Source organism: Gobio gobio (genome assembly GCF_949357685.1).
Source record: "Gobio gobio genome assembly, chromosome: 5".
Taxonomy (NCBI): Eukaryota; Metazoa; Chordata; class Actinopteri; order Cypriniformes; family Gobionidae; genus Gobio; species Gobio gobio.
The window spans coordinates 14,864,836-14,880,991 of record NC_137101.1 but is presented as its reverse complement, the minus strand read 5'-3'; the positions used below and the strand labels follow the sequence as shown (position 1 = coordinate 14,880,991).

General features: G+C 37.8%; 1 protein-coding gene across 1 annotated transcript; it reads left to right on the top strand.

The window, feature by feature from the left end:
• Nucleotides 1-941: 941 nt before the first annotated feature.
• On the top strand, nucleotides 942-15,890 carry msrb3 (methionine sulfoxide reductase B3). The gene is given in 9 exon segments (XM_079817226.1): nucleotides 942-1,053; nucleotides 4,240-4,442; nucleotides 5,860-5,949; nucleotides 9,550-9,658; nucleotides 11,209-11,286; nucleotides 11,421-11,449; nucleotides 15,396-15,493; nucleotides 15,578-15,667; nucleotides 15,670-15,890. Coding segments are annotated over 8 exon segments (696 nt in total). The 5' UTR covers nucleotides 942-1,053; nucleotides 4,240-4,324; the 3' UTR covers nucleotides 15,754-15,890.
• The last annotated feature ends 266 nt before the right edge of the window (nucleotides 15,891-16,156 follow it).

Here is a 16,156-nt window from a genome sequence, read left to right as displayed (position 1 = left end):
CACCCAACTGGCAACGTGATATTCACTTTAAATTGTTGTATTGTTTAATTTTTTGCATCATTCACAGTTTCTAACCCATCGACAAGGATCCTTGGACTGAAAAAGTGTACTGTTCATTTAGACATTACCAAGTACAAAAAGTGAGATAAACAGTTCCACTAAAATAACCTTAGAAGCCGACATGTATTCCTTAACGTTCAATGGCAGAAGCTACCGTATTATAGGGACTTTTTGACCATGTTCACTACATGAAAATGAACAGTATGATGACTAATAAAGACGCTAAACAAATAGGCTTACCCTTCCCACACTGATTCATTTATGTGATGCTACTTTTGAATATTTATTAGTTTATATATAGGACTGGTTTCACAGACAGGGCTTAGCTAAAACCAGGATTAGGCATTAGTTCAATTGGGACATTAAAGTAACATTCATAAACATGCCTTTGTTTATGAATGCCTAAAACACTACTGGTGTGCAACTTGAGACAAAACAATGGCACTGACTTAATTTACGATATGTCAGTGCAAGTTGCTTTCAGTTAAAACAGCTCAAACTTGCATTTTAGTCTGGGACTAGCTTAAACCTCGTCTGTGAAACCGGGGGATAATAGTCTTTTGAGAAATTAATACACCTAATAAAGTTGTCTGAATCCACTGATATAGTGAGCTGTTCACATTTCCCTCCCTGCTAGTTAATATTTGTAGTTATCTGATCTCAGACCTGAAGGTACTGGCAGCTTTACCCCGAAGCAGCAGTAGGAATTATGCATATAATCAAATTAACAATATTTTGCCATAGCCCAATGACGTAATTAAGTTGCCAAAGCACACAAACTGCTTCGCGCTGAGTAACTACGCGCGTAAATTACGCATTGCTCATATTTGGAGCTTGTCTGCCCAGCGAGAGGAATTTCCCAGAATGCACTTGTCATTACCTAAGAAGTACACGGTCGTGTCGCTGTTTGACAAATGCGCTGCTCTCACATCGGCCCCCCTTCATTCTCTCGTCTGCTGTCCTACTCGGTTTTAACGCTATTTCTGCTGTTAGGTACGTGCAACTACTTGTTATATGTTTATATTCTGTATTGTGCACTTTTAAGTGACTTTAATGCAGGCAGCAGGGTTTCTATGACTACGCGTTGAACATGTAACGTCACACAACACCGTTATACTTTACTGTCATTTCAAAATTGACGCAGTTGAAATATATCTCCAGTGTAACGTTAAGGCTATTCGTTCGTTCCATCTGCTTATTAGTTTTTATGCCTATAGTTTACAATGTCAAAATATTACGTAGTCACAGGGATTTTGGTCTCCTGTGAGAGGCATATCAGTTACACTTTGTATACAATATAATGTATCCTCCCACACGTGATGTCACGGTAGCGAGGCATTATTACATAACGTTTTGTTTATGTAAACCACAACCTTTCAAAAAGTGGCACTACCATGTTAGAGTGATGTAAACACCGTGGTATTAACATGACACTCCCATTTCAAGTAGACTATGGTACTTTTTTTGTAAGTGCAGACTTTTCAAAGATATGTGTCATGTTTATATCATTTTCATCTAAAGTACTGGCATCTATTTAATGAACTTCCAAAAGCCTGTCAGGATGATTAGTCATCCATCCGATGGACATTTAATGTAATGGCCTATAGATGAAATTGTATAATGTTTGGGGTTTTGAATCACGAAATTGGCAGGTGCTTCTAGTTTCTCTCTGCAGTGAGTTTGTAAATGTCCTATTCAATATCATTCACTGTATCGGCAAGCTTTTTACCTTAGTCGGTTTGGGTGTTGCCAAACAAAATGCGCAGATCAGTTGCCAAAAGTTTCACATGCTTGAGGTATTCATACACTCCTAAAGCTGTTTCATTTGCCAGCATTCACTCGGGCTAATCTTTTCACAATGGCCATTCAACCATCAAAACCAGTTTGGTTAAATAGCAGGCATTCATTAAACAAAGCTGACCTGCTTTTTAAACATTTCAGATCTCATCTGTCGCTTTACTACCATATATAGTTATGCCTCTACCCCAAGTATCAAGCATGCTGTATTTATAAACTGCATTGATACTCGGAGCACTTGGTATTTCTGGTGCATAGAGGCTTCAAATGCACTTATTTTGCCTGATCATTTTATAGTTGTCAAAATAACGAGTCACTCTCATTAAGCTTCAGCTTTACACAAACTGGAGTTGTTCATTAAAGAGTACTGCTTAACAACATTTTAAAATAAATGCATCAATACAATGCACAAGCACCGGATCATTGTTCATTTTGTAAAAGAATTTTCCGGAATGCAAAACGTCAAACTGTAGACAGTCACAGGCCTGGTGTGATTTGGCAGATCTGCAATTGAGTTCTATTTATAGTCCTCTCTGGAAGTGAGTGCTGGGTATTTTTAAAATGTGGCCTTGCTCGTGTCTGTAACTGTGCCTGTGTTAAACCACTCCTGCCAGACAGACCAGCCCTGAGTCACTGGAGTACCAACAAGTGTCTGAATGCTGTTGCATTCATTTTCTACAACAATTCTGACTTTAGATAAAGAATAACATGTTTATTCATTACTTTTACACAAATTGCTGCATAGTAAAAAAAAAAATAATAATTTAATTATAAATTGAATGTATACCAGGCCCCAAAAAGTATTTGTACAATTAATATATAGTATATAAAATGTTTTATTGGAGTGTCAACAGAGGAGCATTTTAGTGAAAATACGTTTATATCAAACCGAGTTGCATTTATTTTTAATATATATTTCATATTTAATATATATCAGAACTAATTTTGAGCTAATTGATTTCTACCACTTATGTATACATATACACACATGCAGTCAAACCAAAAATTATTCAGACACCAGATATATATTTTTTTACTAGTGAGGATAGCAAAATAAAGTAAAATATTTCGAATAAAATAAATAAAGATTTGGGGACAAAATTAATCAGACACTTTGACCTGACCATGTTTTGCTTCTGTGTTTTTTCTTTAATCGCTAATGTAACTTTTTACACCACAGACTGAACAAAATGAAGCATTGCTTTGTAATTGGTTGACCTAAATTGGTTTTTATCTAATTGTGTACATAAATTGAACAGCTGATTGGTTGATTGTAATCCATTACATACCTTTCTATCAAAGTTATCTGACATTATCAAGATGAATTTGTTCTGACACAGTTTAACTCTAGTCATATTTTATAACATTTTTCTAAACTATAGTGAATAAACTATAATAATGTTGAAGGTTTCTGATATATACATTATACATGTATTAGTGCTGACAAATCGATTAATCACAATTAATCACATCCGAAATAAAAGTTTGTTTTTACATAATATATGTGTGTGTACTGTGTATAATTATCATGTATATATAAATACACACTCATTCATGTATATATTTAAGAAATATTTGCATGTGTATATATATTTATATCATTTATGTTATATAAATATAAAAAAGTTCTTAAATATATACATGCATGTGTGTATTTATATATATATATATATATATATATTACATATATATACATAATAATTATACATAGTACACACATATGTAAACACAAACTTTTATTTTGGATGCAATTAATCGATTTGACAGCACTAATATATATATATATATATATATACACACACATTAGTATAGAAAAATTTGCTCAAAATGTGACATTAGTTCTGAGCAAAGCTTGTTTGGTGGCAGATGCCACATATTATGCATAAGAATATTTGGTAACACTTTATTTTACAGTGTCCTTTTTACACGTTATATGTAGTTACTGAATGCAACTAACCGTAATCCTAACCTTAACCCTATAGTAAGTACATGTAGTTAATTCATAATTACACTGTAACACGGACACCTCAAATAAAGTGTATCTGAATATTCTATATTCTATATATCCTTCTCTTTCAGAATAAATGCTAAATGGGGAAAAAAACATTCCATAATAAATTGATATTTGCATTATAATTTGTCATTTATACCCTTCTCTTCCCTATTTGTTGCAGTAAATGAAAAGATCTCTCCCTTTTCCTCACACACCTGCACAACCACTAGATGGACCTCATTCCTTATAAACCGCAGCTTCACCCTCTCGCTCAGCAGCGCTCTGTGGCTTTTCCTGTTATTGCTCCTGTAGCTCAGCTGTAATTTCACACAATCTTTGACCTCTAACAGTTTTAGAGCTACCTTTTTCATAGGTCTTTATCTTTATAGTTGCAAGAAGTTTGGAGAAGGTCTTAAAAGCGTTCCCGCTCTCTTCCTCAAGTCTCCATCCCACTCGAGTTTGCCGTAGGCCAGGATGGCTGCCCGTCTTCTCCGATCCATGGCCCCGTTCGCATCCATGGCCCTGCTCCAAAGCAGGCGCTCCCGTATATACGCAGGGCCGCTCCTAACACTGACTCCGCCCACTGCGCTAGGTACTGTAACCCATGTGGTTAGCTTCTATAATGTATCGATATGTCTATTAGGCAAGTTTAATTAACTGAGAAATAGACAGCCGTGCATTGTTTTACAGCAAATGCGTGTTCTGTGTAGTACATTTGAAGGTATATTAGTGAAGTTGCAGACGTGTATTGGTGTAAATTGAATTGTGAGCTTTAGTTTTCTCTTTATTGACACACAATTGACGTGCTACAGCCATAGAAACCGCCGATAAGCTCGGTCTCAGCAGCTTTTATATCTGTTTCCTATGCAAAATGCTTCTGCACTTTGTTCTGTTTCTCCTCAATAACCCAGCTCATTAGAATTGACATAAAATATATGTTGGATCCACTAATGAGTTTCTCAGACATTTTAATCGCTTCTCAAACTGGTCAAATAATCATGTTTTTTCCCCTATTAATCGCTCTCCTTTGCTTGAAATGTATTAGACTGTCAGCATATATATATATACACACCGATCAGGCATAACAATATGACCATTAGCCCCATACGCAACAAACTTCTTGAGCAATTTGAGCTACAGTAACTCGTCTATTTGATCGAACCACACAAGCCAGCCTTCGTTTCCCACATGCATCAATGACCCTGTGGCCGGTTCACCACTGTTCCTTCTTGGACCACTTTTGATAGATACTGACCACTGCAGACCGGGAACAGCCCACAAGAGCTGCAGTTTTGGAGATGCTCTGACCCAGTCGTCTAGCCGTCACAATTTGGCCCTTGTCAGACTCGCTCAAATCCTTACGCTTGCCCATTTTTCCTGCTTCTAACACATCGACTTTGAGGACAAAATGTTCACTTGCTGCCTAATATATCCCACCCACTAACAGGTGCTGTGATGAAGAGATAATCAGTGTTATTCACTTCACCTGTCATAATGTTATGCCTGATCGTTGTATATAGATATATGGAAGCAAGAAACTGTTTCAAGGTCATTGGTTTTAACATCTGATTTATAAGCCACTGTGCGGTATAATATTAAAGAGCCTTTATTGAAATAAAAAATCAAGACGCCCCTGTTTTAATTGAAGCTTTTCAATATGATACCATGTTTAACTGTCATTTATATAAGTAAATATGTCACAAGGCTACAAGGTTTCCATTGTGAATATTATCTTTAAACCTCTTTATCGTTCCTGTTCACCTCTCTCTCTTTACACAGTGACGTTAATCAATCTTTCCTTGCATGAGAAGTGTCAGGCGTCCCATGATTGGCCGCTCTAATTGTCCATCTCTGTAACTGACATCTGTGTTGACCTATGTTGTGTTTTTTTTCTCCTTCCTCTCCCTCCTCGCCTATGTTTGTCTTTATAATTTTTTTTAGCCTGAGTGGTTGGAGGGTGTTTTTAGCAGGCGACTCCTGTCTCGCCGCTGTTTCTGTTCTCCCAGCAGCATCGGCAGCAGCCATGTCCGGGTTCAATCTACTGCATCTGGTCAGCCAAGGCCAACCTGTAAAACTCAAGGCCTGCGGGCTCCCCTCAGGTCACCTGGATGCTGTGTGTGTGTGTGCAGTGTGCTTTGCTTCCTTGACGCTTTCATATGTCCGCACACGCGTGTGAGAGCGTTTGGCAAGGGGTGCGTGTTTGGTTGATGATAAGGTCACTTGTGGAGAAACCAACTTCTGGATTTATCTAAAGGCAGCCTGACGGTGAGCTTTATGCGTGGCGAATGTTTTTTTTCCGCTTTGACAGTGTCTGCGTAAATGCATGGAAGTTTATAGATAGAACTTTTGTTTTCATTTCAAAATACCAGATATCAGGTTCCCCCTGATGCTTGGGTTGGTTTTTCTACATTTGATGACCCCTTGCCCTGAAATGTCACTTTTTGCTTTGCTCTTTTTCTCTGTTTAGATCTTCAGTTGCTCATGGAATAATGCCTAACTCACTGTTTTACCTTCTTTTACGCCTGCATGCTTCAACATTTAACTTAATTTCTACTAATGATTGATTTTGTATTTGCATTTTAGGAATTTAAATGACACTTACATTTGAATCACAGAAACAGGGTGTCTTCTGAGGGCATTAGTTGTATCTAATTGCATTTTGTAAAATAATCGTTGCATTTTAAAACGTTTCATCGGTTCATCAAGATTTATCAATAGATTATTTTTGATTACTGGACAATTCAATGTCGGAAATAACAGTGCTTGCAAGGTAGCGAATTTTTTTGTTGTTGAAATTTTAGACCGCTTTAGTTTTTTAGTCTATGTAAATGAACTGCAATTTTCTCTGAATGATAAGTAACACACGGTTATATGATTAAATAATTCTCTGAAGGAAGAACAGTTGCGATTCAGTATGCAAATGTTATGGTGAAGTCATCACTGTCAGGTACATTTTGAATGCTGAATATTCTCTAAATGTCAGTTAACCCTCTGGTGCTCTTTGGGGATTTTTAATTGAAAAATGTTGCTTTTGATTTTATTTTCAAAATGATACGAAACTTGGTAAAGCTTTTGCCACTTGCTATGTGAACACCAAAAATTCATGGACAGATTCGAAAAAGTTAAATTCTCACAATAGTCACACTTTTACTCCTCACAAAATAAATAGGGAAATCAATTTCATCTATTTGGTACTGCACCCAATCAAAATTCTTACTGAAAGCTTGTTTTTTGAGAAATCAACCTCAAATTTGTAACGCAACTTGTTTAGATTTATGGCTTTGATTTTCTAGCAGTTTCAGAGTAAAACATGTTTTGTAAAATATAGTTCATATGAAAATTGAAAATAGTATTTTTAATCAAGCATTGTTTAATCTGCCAAGTGTCTTCTTTAAAAAGAGACCAAACTTAAGTCTGTTCTACAAAACATTCAAGATTTATGAGTTTAATTTTCAGAATGTGGTTACTGCATAATTATAATTTAGAACCATTAAATCCCCTAAAATGTAAAATATTAAATAAAAAAAACTAAAATATAATACATTAATTTCATTGAAAGAAAAACAATTTGGTCATTTTTGACTGCCATTCAAGAAGCACCAGAGGGTTAAAAAGTCCTTTTAAAATGTCTTAATGTATAAAGCTTAAAAAAAAGTAGTACTCCTAATAAGGTTGACATTATATTCAAGATATATGATATCATTTTATTATTCGTTTATTTAGTTATTTATTTTTGAGGATAGGTTTGTTGGTTGGGTTTATTCAGATTAATGTGGATTTAAAATGAGCCTCTGCTCATGTAAATTTTCTGTGGAGAGACGTTTCAGTGCTATTATGCAAAAAAAAATACATTGATAGCGTGAGAGTACAACTCGTGCCTTCTGTTGCACTTATGCTATTGCTACTGCTTTGTGCGCTGTCGGAAACAGGCCTGAGCATTTAAAACAAAGCAAAAACCATACCAGAGTGTTTAAGGAATCAATACAGCGCTGCCTTGCAAGCACTATCAAGCGATGAGTTGAGAATAGCTACGAAAAAGCGTGAAGAATGTCTGGGGGAAGACGTGATATGTTTGGTTTGAAGCAGAAGGCCTGTGCTAAAAACAAATCTTGCTTCCAATTAGGAAATAACTTTCACTTGAGGTTATGGCGGAGGGGATGTTGGAACAACGTGCTGATTTGTAGCGTGACTTCTCGGTGCACCAAAACTAAATCATTTGCAGGGGGTGACACAGACCGAATTCCTGAATTTCTTTAAATGCCTCCTTAGAGGCTTTTCTAGACAAACCAAGAAATAAAACACTTTTTTTACCCTTTCCCCCCCTCCTTCTCTCTCACAGTATAAATAGTGTTCAGAGCCCTCCATACACAAAAAACTAGGAATTCTCTCTCTCTGTCTCACTAATAGGATCCAGAAGACCCCTCTCACAGAGTCGAGAGGAATACAGGAGAGTCCTGCAGGGAGGCGACCCCCTCCTCTTTGCGCTCTCCTCCCCTCTTCCCCATGTTTGTCAGAAGTAACTTTGTACTCGCTGGACAGAGCAGGGCCCATCAATGGAGCCCATTCACCAGAGGGACCTTTAAAGACCCCATTATTTCCTCCATTCACATGGTTTCAATCTTGTCGAGAGGAATTCTCCACATAGTCTAAGTGAAGGGAGTCCCGCTCTCACCAGAACACAAGCCGTAAAACTGGCCGAACAATACAGGAGCAAGACAGACCCCACAGGAACACGAGTGAAAAAATCGTTATTAGCTGGAAAAAAGGTGGAAAGGAGGGAGAAAGCACTCTGTAATGGGAAATTGCAGTAGAATTGTATGTAATTTAAAACTGCTGCGTGTCCCGGTGAATAAATGGCGTGCAGATGGACATCTGGCCCCCTTTAAAAACATGGCTACAGCGCTTGTCTTCTTCTGAGGACCTTTCGGTTGCCAGAATGGATATTTCGGGCTGCAAGATATCTGATTTTTTTTTTTCCCAGGCTGATGTTTTAAAGTTTATATTCAATGGAAGTTGTATCATTGTTTGATCAATTAAAGCATGGCTGTCTGGAGGGTCACACTCCAGCAGAGTTTAGTTTCAACCCTAATTTAACACACCTGAACCAGCTGATCAAGGTCTTCAGGATTACTAGAAACATCCAGGCAGGTGTTTTGGAGCTAAACTCTGCAGGACAGTGGCCCTCCAGAAGCGGAATTTGTCATGTGAATTAGACTAGAGTTTGGAAGTCCTTCTGGTGGCATTTATTCACTCCTCGGGTTGACCTCTAGAGGTCAGCATTGTTGTAAAGCTAGGAGCCAAGTGTAGACTTCAAGATCCCTGCCTTCTGTACGAACAGCCAACTTGAGCGCTCATCTAGAATGTCATAACTCACTGCGTATGTTATGCAGGGAAAATCAAATTTGCCTCGGCGTAATACTTTGGCTGTAGCACATCACTGACGGAGCGCTTGGATTGTGTGTGTGTGTGTGTGTCACTGACATTGTGATTTTTCCAGAGTCAAGTCAGGAATTAAAGTAGACATCCTTTGTTATCGGCCAAACCAAATAACTTGCAACCAAAGAAGTCACGTAGGAACCTAGATTAGAGTGACAACTGTTTTGTTTTTAATAATACTGGTGGTTTAGCACTACTTAGACGTTGTATTTTGGCGATTACGAACACTTATGTCTGTCTCACCTCACTTGTCTCTCCTGTAGGAACGTGCCGAAGCAAGAAGACATGGCCCAAAACGTTCCCCGAGGAGGAGCTGAGGAAGCGATTGACCCCCATGCAATACCATGTTACTCAGGAGAAGGGTACAGAGAGGTGGGTGACTAACCCTAACTAAAAACCACCCTAAAATACACTTTCAGACTGGATTAGTTTGTCATCAACTTAAAGTCCCCCTGTAGTTTGATGATCAAAATGACATATTTAAGCATTTTTCCTGTGAAAATGATGTCTTCATGCCTTAAAATAGCTTGAATGTAACTCTACACCCTTGCTTTATTTAGTATACGTGGATCAATGCATATGCAAATTAGTCTTCAGACAGCTGCCTTCAAAAAATCAGCATCCTTAGAAATGCTTTGAACATCATAGAAAGTCAGTGGAGATATAGTTTATCATAATATACATCATATGCATAATTAACCCGCTATATTGCTATATGTACCCGATTTTTCCTGTCCCTTCTTAAAGGTGTTCTTGTGCTCAATGATATGAAAAGCCCTATCCCATACTTTGATGGGATTGGTTACTTGTTTGTGATGGTAGGAAACAGGGGCGGTTTCAAACTGCATTTTTGAGAGACTTGTCTTTGGTTTACTGCAGTTTTAAAGAGAAAATACTCAGCAAAGTTGCTGATTGGTGAATTTGTACATAGTTTGTCTCAAAGCATATTAAAAACACCAGTTAGACATATAAACTACATTTAAAAACTTTAATTTTTACCACTGGGGGTGTATAAAAACTGAAAAATATATTTATATGCATGAATTATTCGTAAATTGTTATTCAATTATTAAAATAAAATATAAAAAATGTGAACAGTTAGTTTAAAAACAAAATAAATGTGTATTCCATGTATTTTACATTCAATAATAATAATAATAATTTCATTTATATAATTTTTATTTATTAAATATATCAATAATTAATTCATTTATAATAATAATGGAATACTTTATAATACATTTTTAAATTAATTTAAATAATTGTTTTTGAAAGGGTTAATTTGGACTGATTGTGAAGCAAATGCAAGTTTAAATACTTTATATTCTAAAAAGTGGAGAATATTAGTGGGTGTGTCAAAACAGTTGCAATAAGGAATATTGGATTTGTCTGAATTTTTTCCAACTTGAAGCACTTTGTTGTAGTCGATCATGGCAGTAAAACATCAATGGACTGAATGTTCTTTGTACAGATTTCTTTATGCTTGGCTGATAAAAACGTATGGCACTTTTTCTCCTGGACAACCCAAGGCCATGAGATAGATGTCGAGTAAAAGGAGGATGTAGCGCATAAGAGAAAACACGGACACTTCCCTTCTTTCCCTTCATCCCTCAGTGGTAAAACACGTGGGGAAAGTATTTTTCGGCCCATTGGCAGTAGGAATGTGAAAAATGCCTGTGAAAGGAAAGCAAGGAAGGTGCAGTTTGAGGCCTGTTGCTCTGTTCATCCACAAATCCTCCTCAACTTATCTAGATTAGAAATGCTCAGTCAATTGGTTTAATTTACAGGCTTTTTTCACAAACAAACAGAGCATGGGAAATTGAAGTGCACTTTGACACAAGCAGGTGTGAGGAATGTTGCTTAGCATTTATTGTAGATCATATAAAGGTATGAAGTCACAGTTTGTGTTTTGTTATCCCTAGTGCTTTCACAGGACAATTAGCTGATAATAAAGAGGAAGGAACCTACCACTGTGTCGTTTGTGGTGCTTCTCTTTTCACGTGAGTGTCCATAATGACCCATCTTTAACATGCCCACCTTATCTAATCTGCTTTGCCATTTAGAAATCAAAAGGGCTATTTGCTAGTCAATATTTTTTTTCTATTTTGTTATTGACTCTTTATTGTCCTTGCAGGTCTGATAAGAAGTTTGACTCAGGATCAGGTATGGTTTTGCATTCACCTATAATTAGATGAAACAAAATAATCAGAATAGACAAGACACATGGGTATATTTTTGTAAAAGTGCTTGATTTCCTTCTCAGAAGAACTACCGCGGTATTATTATCTTTTGGTAATGTGCTTAATATTACAAGATTAAGCCTAATTGTTTCACTGTCTCACTAAGGAAGAGTTTGACCTTTTCAGCCTCCTTTATGGTTGATTTCAAGGACGAATGTGAGTCCAGTCAGCTGGCTAATAAGCTCTAAGTGTGCGGCATGAAACCTCACATGGTCCTTTATATATGCATTACAGCACCTACAGGAAACAACACCATGACTTAAAGATCTTATAAAATATCTAAAATATTTCAATGGACGCTCTCTGTTCTATATGAGATTAATGATATTGACTCTAAACATTCAGCTACTGTCATCTGTAATCTTTTGGAATTCTCCAGTTCTCAATAAAACATTCACAATCCATCTTCCTTCGGAATTAGAGAACCACTATTGAATTAATTTCATTAAAAAAATGATCACAAATAATTAATTCAAACAATATTTGCTGAGAAAGTCAAATGAAGATAATAATAAAGCTGTGACATGTTGGGGAACGACAACTTTTGACTAGACATGACAAAAAGTTGTGCAAAATGGGGCCCTAACTGTTAAAAATGCAACATTCATCGTAAAAGATGCAAGAAGCAATTTGCGACTGGAAAGGCTGAACGCTTCTCCAGAGAGGAATCCCTTTATTTTTTATATTTAAATATGTTTGTGAGCTGTGTGAGTAATAAGCTGAGTGTATGCACGTTGTGCACCCGCCTATAGGAACATAATACTAACGCGCCTTTTAAATAACACAAGAAATACTGCGCTATTGACTTTAGACCAGGTTTTTGTTGGTCAATGGCACAGTCGATTTCAGTTGCTCAAAATGGCTGCCTGCCAACAATGTGCCTGAACACACCTCGTTTTCAGACCAGCAGGCCCATGGGCGAACAGATGGGCTGAGTGCATTTGCCATTTAAACATGGCGCTGGACATGAAAATGTTAACTGCGTCAGGCTGAAACTTCCAAAAAACACTTCCGTTGCGCCTGGCGTCACATTGCGCCGGGTGTATGATAGGGCCCTTAAAGTTCAACTTTAAAAAATGCGACTGTTGTTTGCTTCCCCAGGCTAATAATAAAGTGTTTAATAATCACTTTGATTTCAATGCAGCTGTGCAAATACGCATTAGATGCAGATTATAGTTCTTATGAATTTCATCGTATGTTAGTTTCCCGGAAGTGCTTCTCCTAACATGGCCTAAATGACTTTAGTTGTTGCAATAGCATATACATTCTGTTATGAGTTTAAGATTTAAGATTTTAAGAAGGCTTTTAAAAGACTCATCAGCTCCGACTAAATGAATGTTGAGTTCGCGCTGAGTGCATACAATGCCATTATATACCTCAGCAACGGTTTGTTGATCCCTTACAGATCTGAACTCCAAACCGCATACTTCTGCAGCATTACACATGCTATTTTTATTCGCTCTCCGAACAAAGTATATGTGTATGCACAAATTCTCTACAGAAAACAGGCCGAAATGAGAAACATCTGTGCGCCGTGTTGAAAAATCGGATTTTTGCTCGAGTTGAATCTTTTCTGTCTTAGACATGGAGATGGGAGCCAAACGGCCTGCATTGCATGCAGGCAATGCTGCAGCCTGGACTCATATAGACTCAATTTCCTGTTTTGTTAGAGCGCCGCTACACTGCTCCATTCACTGGGCTGCTCGCCCTGGCGATAAAGCTCCATTAGATCAGCTCTGCGACGATCCGCCGGGATTCTCCTGGTCTGAGTCATAGGATTCCTATATTCCCTCTAGAGCTTCCTGTGTCTGAGTGGAATTTCGTGGCTTTGTAGTTGCGGCCAAGCATCTCCTCCCTAAGAGGGAGGAGAGAGAGGGGGGTCCGTATAGAGGGCGATTGAGGGGTGTTCGAGGGGTTGTGAAGGGAACGTATACAATGAGCGGGTGGACGTTTGACTGACTTCTGTTTCTCAACACCCGTAGTATCACAGCAGTGAGCCGACTCCTACTTCCTCAGGCCTGACCCGAATTCATTATGAAAGGTTAAGTCAGATAGTTACTAAGATGTGCTTGGTAATAATTGGGGTTGCAAGCTAGAATAAAGGGCATGAATGAAGCCAAATCTCCCACAGTGACCGTCGAACAATTCTTTCCATGTATTTGTGGGTCCTTAAATTTAAAGGTCTTAAAAAAAGGGGAAGACAGAGAGTGAAAAGTCTTATTTAGGTCCTTTTTAAGTTTTTATTATATTTTAATGCTCATGTTTCACCATTCAGTGCAGATCATTTGCATTGTGAAAACCGTGATGCATTGTTTTTCAGGATTCTTGGATGAATGATCAATTCAATGTGTCCTTGCTTATTAAAAGTATTAATTTCTTTCAATCTTACTGACCCCAAACTTATGCTTGGTAATGTAATTTAAGTAGTCTTTAAATACTGTGCATTCATGTTTGGGTGGTTGGAGTGTTTAAACCTTAAAAACAGTCAATAATTTAACTCTGGTGTTGCAGAAATTGCACACTTCATCTCTGATGTTTTGACTAATAATTGGATATGGTATACTCCACAGTGCCAGCAGTCTTTTACTGCTCATTCATTTCGCTTTGCAGTGTTTAACTTAAAGTTTTTCCCTCTACCAGTAATCAGGAGGTTGTACTTTAAAGTTTGTAGGGGTTTTTGTCAAAAACCTAAACAAATATATGCCGGCAGAATCTGTGTAGTAGAAAGCTCCCAAGGTTCCTCTCCTCCAGACGTTCCACCTTCCCAGAGAGCCATGAGCAGGACCACCCATGAGCAGCCATTCTTTCCATTTGCACCCCTGTTACTGGGTAGAAATTTTCCAGATGAAAGAAACAGGATTGCGAGAGAGCCGTAACTCTGCCGATAACGCTGACAATTTTCAGTGAGGTTCGTTTCACTTCCTGATCTTATAAAATGCCGTCCAACCATGCACCAGACACTCAAGAATTGTGGTGAATTTTGCATCTGCAAAACATATCATTTGCCACAATTCAGTGGAAGGACCAAGCTTTTCCTAAATGTTCTGTTGTTCTTCTCAAAATAATCATAAGAAACTCGGTACTGATTTACACCTGAACAAAATTAATAGCCGCATTTCCACTGTCAGGCCAAATGCGAGCATGCAAGTGCGTTCCGGTTGCATTTCTATTATCACTTCCGTGGCTTGATTGGGCCTCAACGGGGCTTTCTCTGGACCAACGACCAGGGGTTTTTAGCCCGGCGAATACCTTGGTCCAAAGTCAGGAGAGTGTAAACACCGCTGCTCATTTTCCATGTTTTCATACCAGGCTACCAACTTAAACATTTAAAGGATTAGTTCACCCAAAAATGAAAATTATCCCATAATTTACTCACCCTCAAGCCATCCTAAGTGTATATGACTTTCTTCTTTCAGTCAAACACAATTTAAGTTATATTAAAAAAAATCCTGGCTCTGCTTTATAATGGGAGTGAATGGTAACTTGGATTTTGAAGCCCAAAAAAGCACATCCATCCATTATAAAAGTAATCCATATGGCTCCAGGGGGATGTGTTTTTGTAAGAAAAATATCCATATTTAAAACTTTATAAATTATAATCACTAGCTTCCGGTAACGACAGTCCGTGAGTCTGACACAAGTGAACTTTGAACTATCCCTATTCCTATCCTAAGGTTGCAAAAGTAGCGAAATACAGGTAAATGTGAGGATTTCACCCGAAAATGAGCTTCAATATCAAGGCAGGCCAGGAAGAGGAAAAAACACTAAACTTACCCAGCACGAGATAGAAACACACACCAAAATTTAAGCTTCATAGGCTTGTGGATCACATAAAGATTCACTTAACCCTCAATGTTGTACTTTTGCAGGGTGGCCATCCTTTTTCGATTTGATCAATAAGGACTCTATAACATTAACGGACGACTTTTCCTACGGGATCCACAGAGTGGAGACAACCTGCAGTCAGGTACAAAAGCAGAATAATTTTTTATTGATTTTTTTACACAGCTATGAAAGCACCTTGTTGATTTTTTTTCTTTTCTTTTTGTAGTGTGGTGCTCACCTGGGCCACCTCTTTGATGATGGACCTCGACCAACAAAGAAACGCTACTGCATAAACTCCGCCTCCCTCAATTTCCAGTCGAAAAAAACAGTGCCTCTAAGGAGGTGGAGGCATCTGGGGGAGCAGGTCAATCTCCATCTTCTAGTAAGAATGAAGAACTTTAATAGGACTTGAAATAGACCAAACAGATGTCACGCTACTCCAAAGTCACTCCTGTACTATAAATTCTAAATCAAGTGCATCGTGCAATCAGACAAATACATGCTTAGCAACATTCGTCTGAATGATCGGTCATTAAAATCACAATATGCAATGATATCAGTGTCCAGATAACAGATTAGAATGGCCTTATATTTGCGCCTCAACTCCACTTGAATTGAGTCATCTGAAGAGCTCACATCGCTTCCAAGAACATACATTGGATACAAAGGTCTGAGACCACATCGGAAACCTGTGATTTTCAGTTCTTCGTTTTTTTATTTACTTTTATTTTCTTCCATTGAAGCTCAAGATGCTCATGATGAAAAATGCATTTTTCACTAGTGGTCTCTGACTTTCTGGATCCCA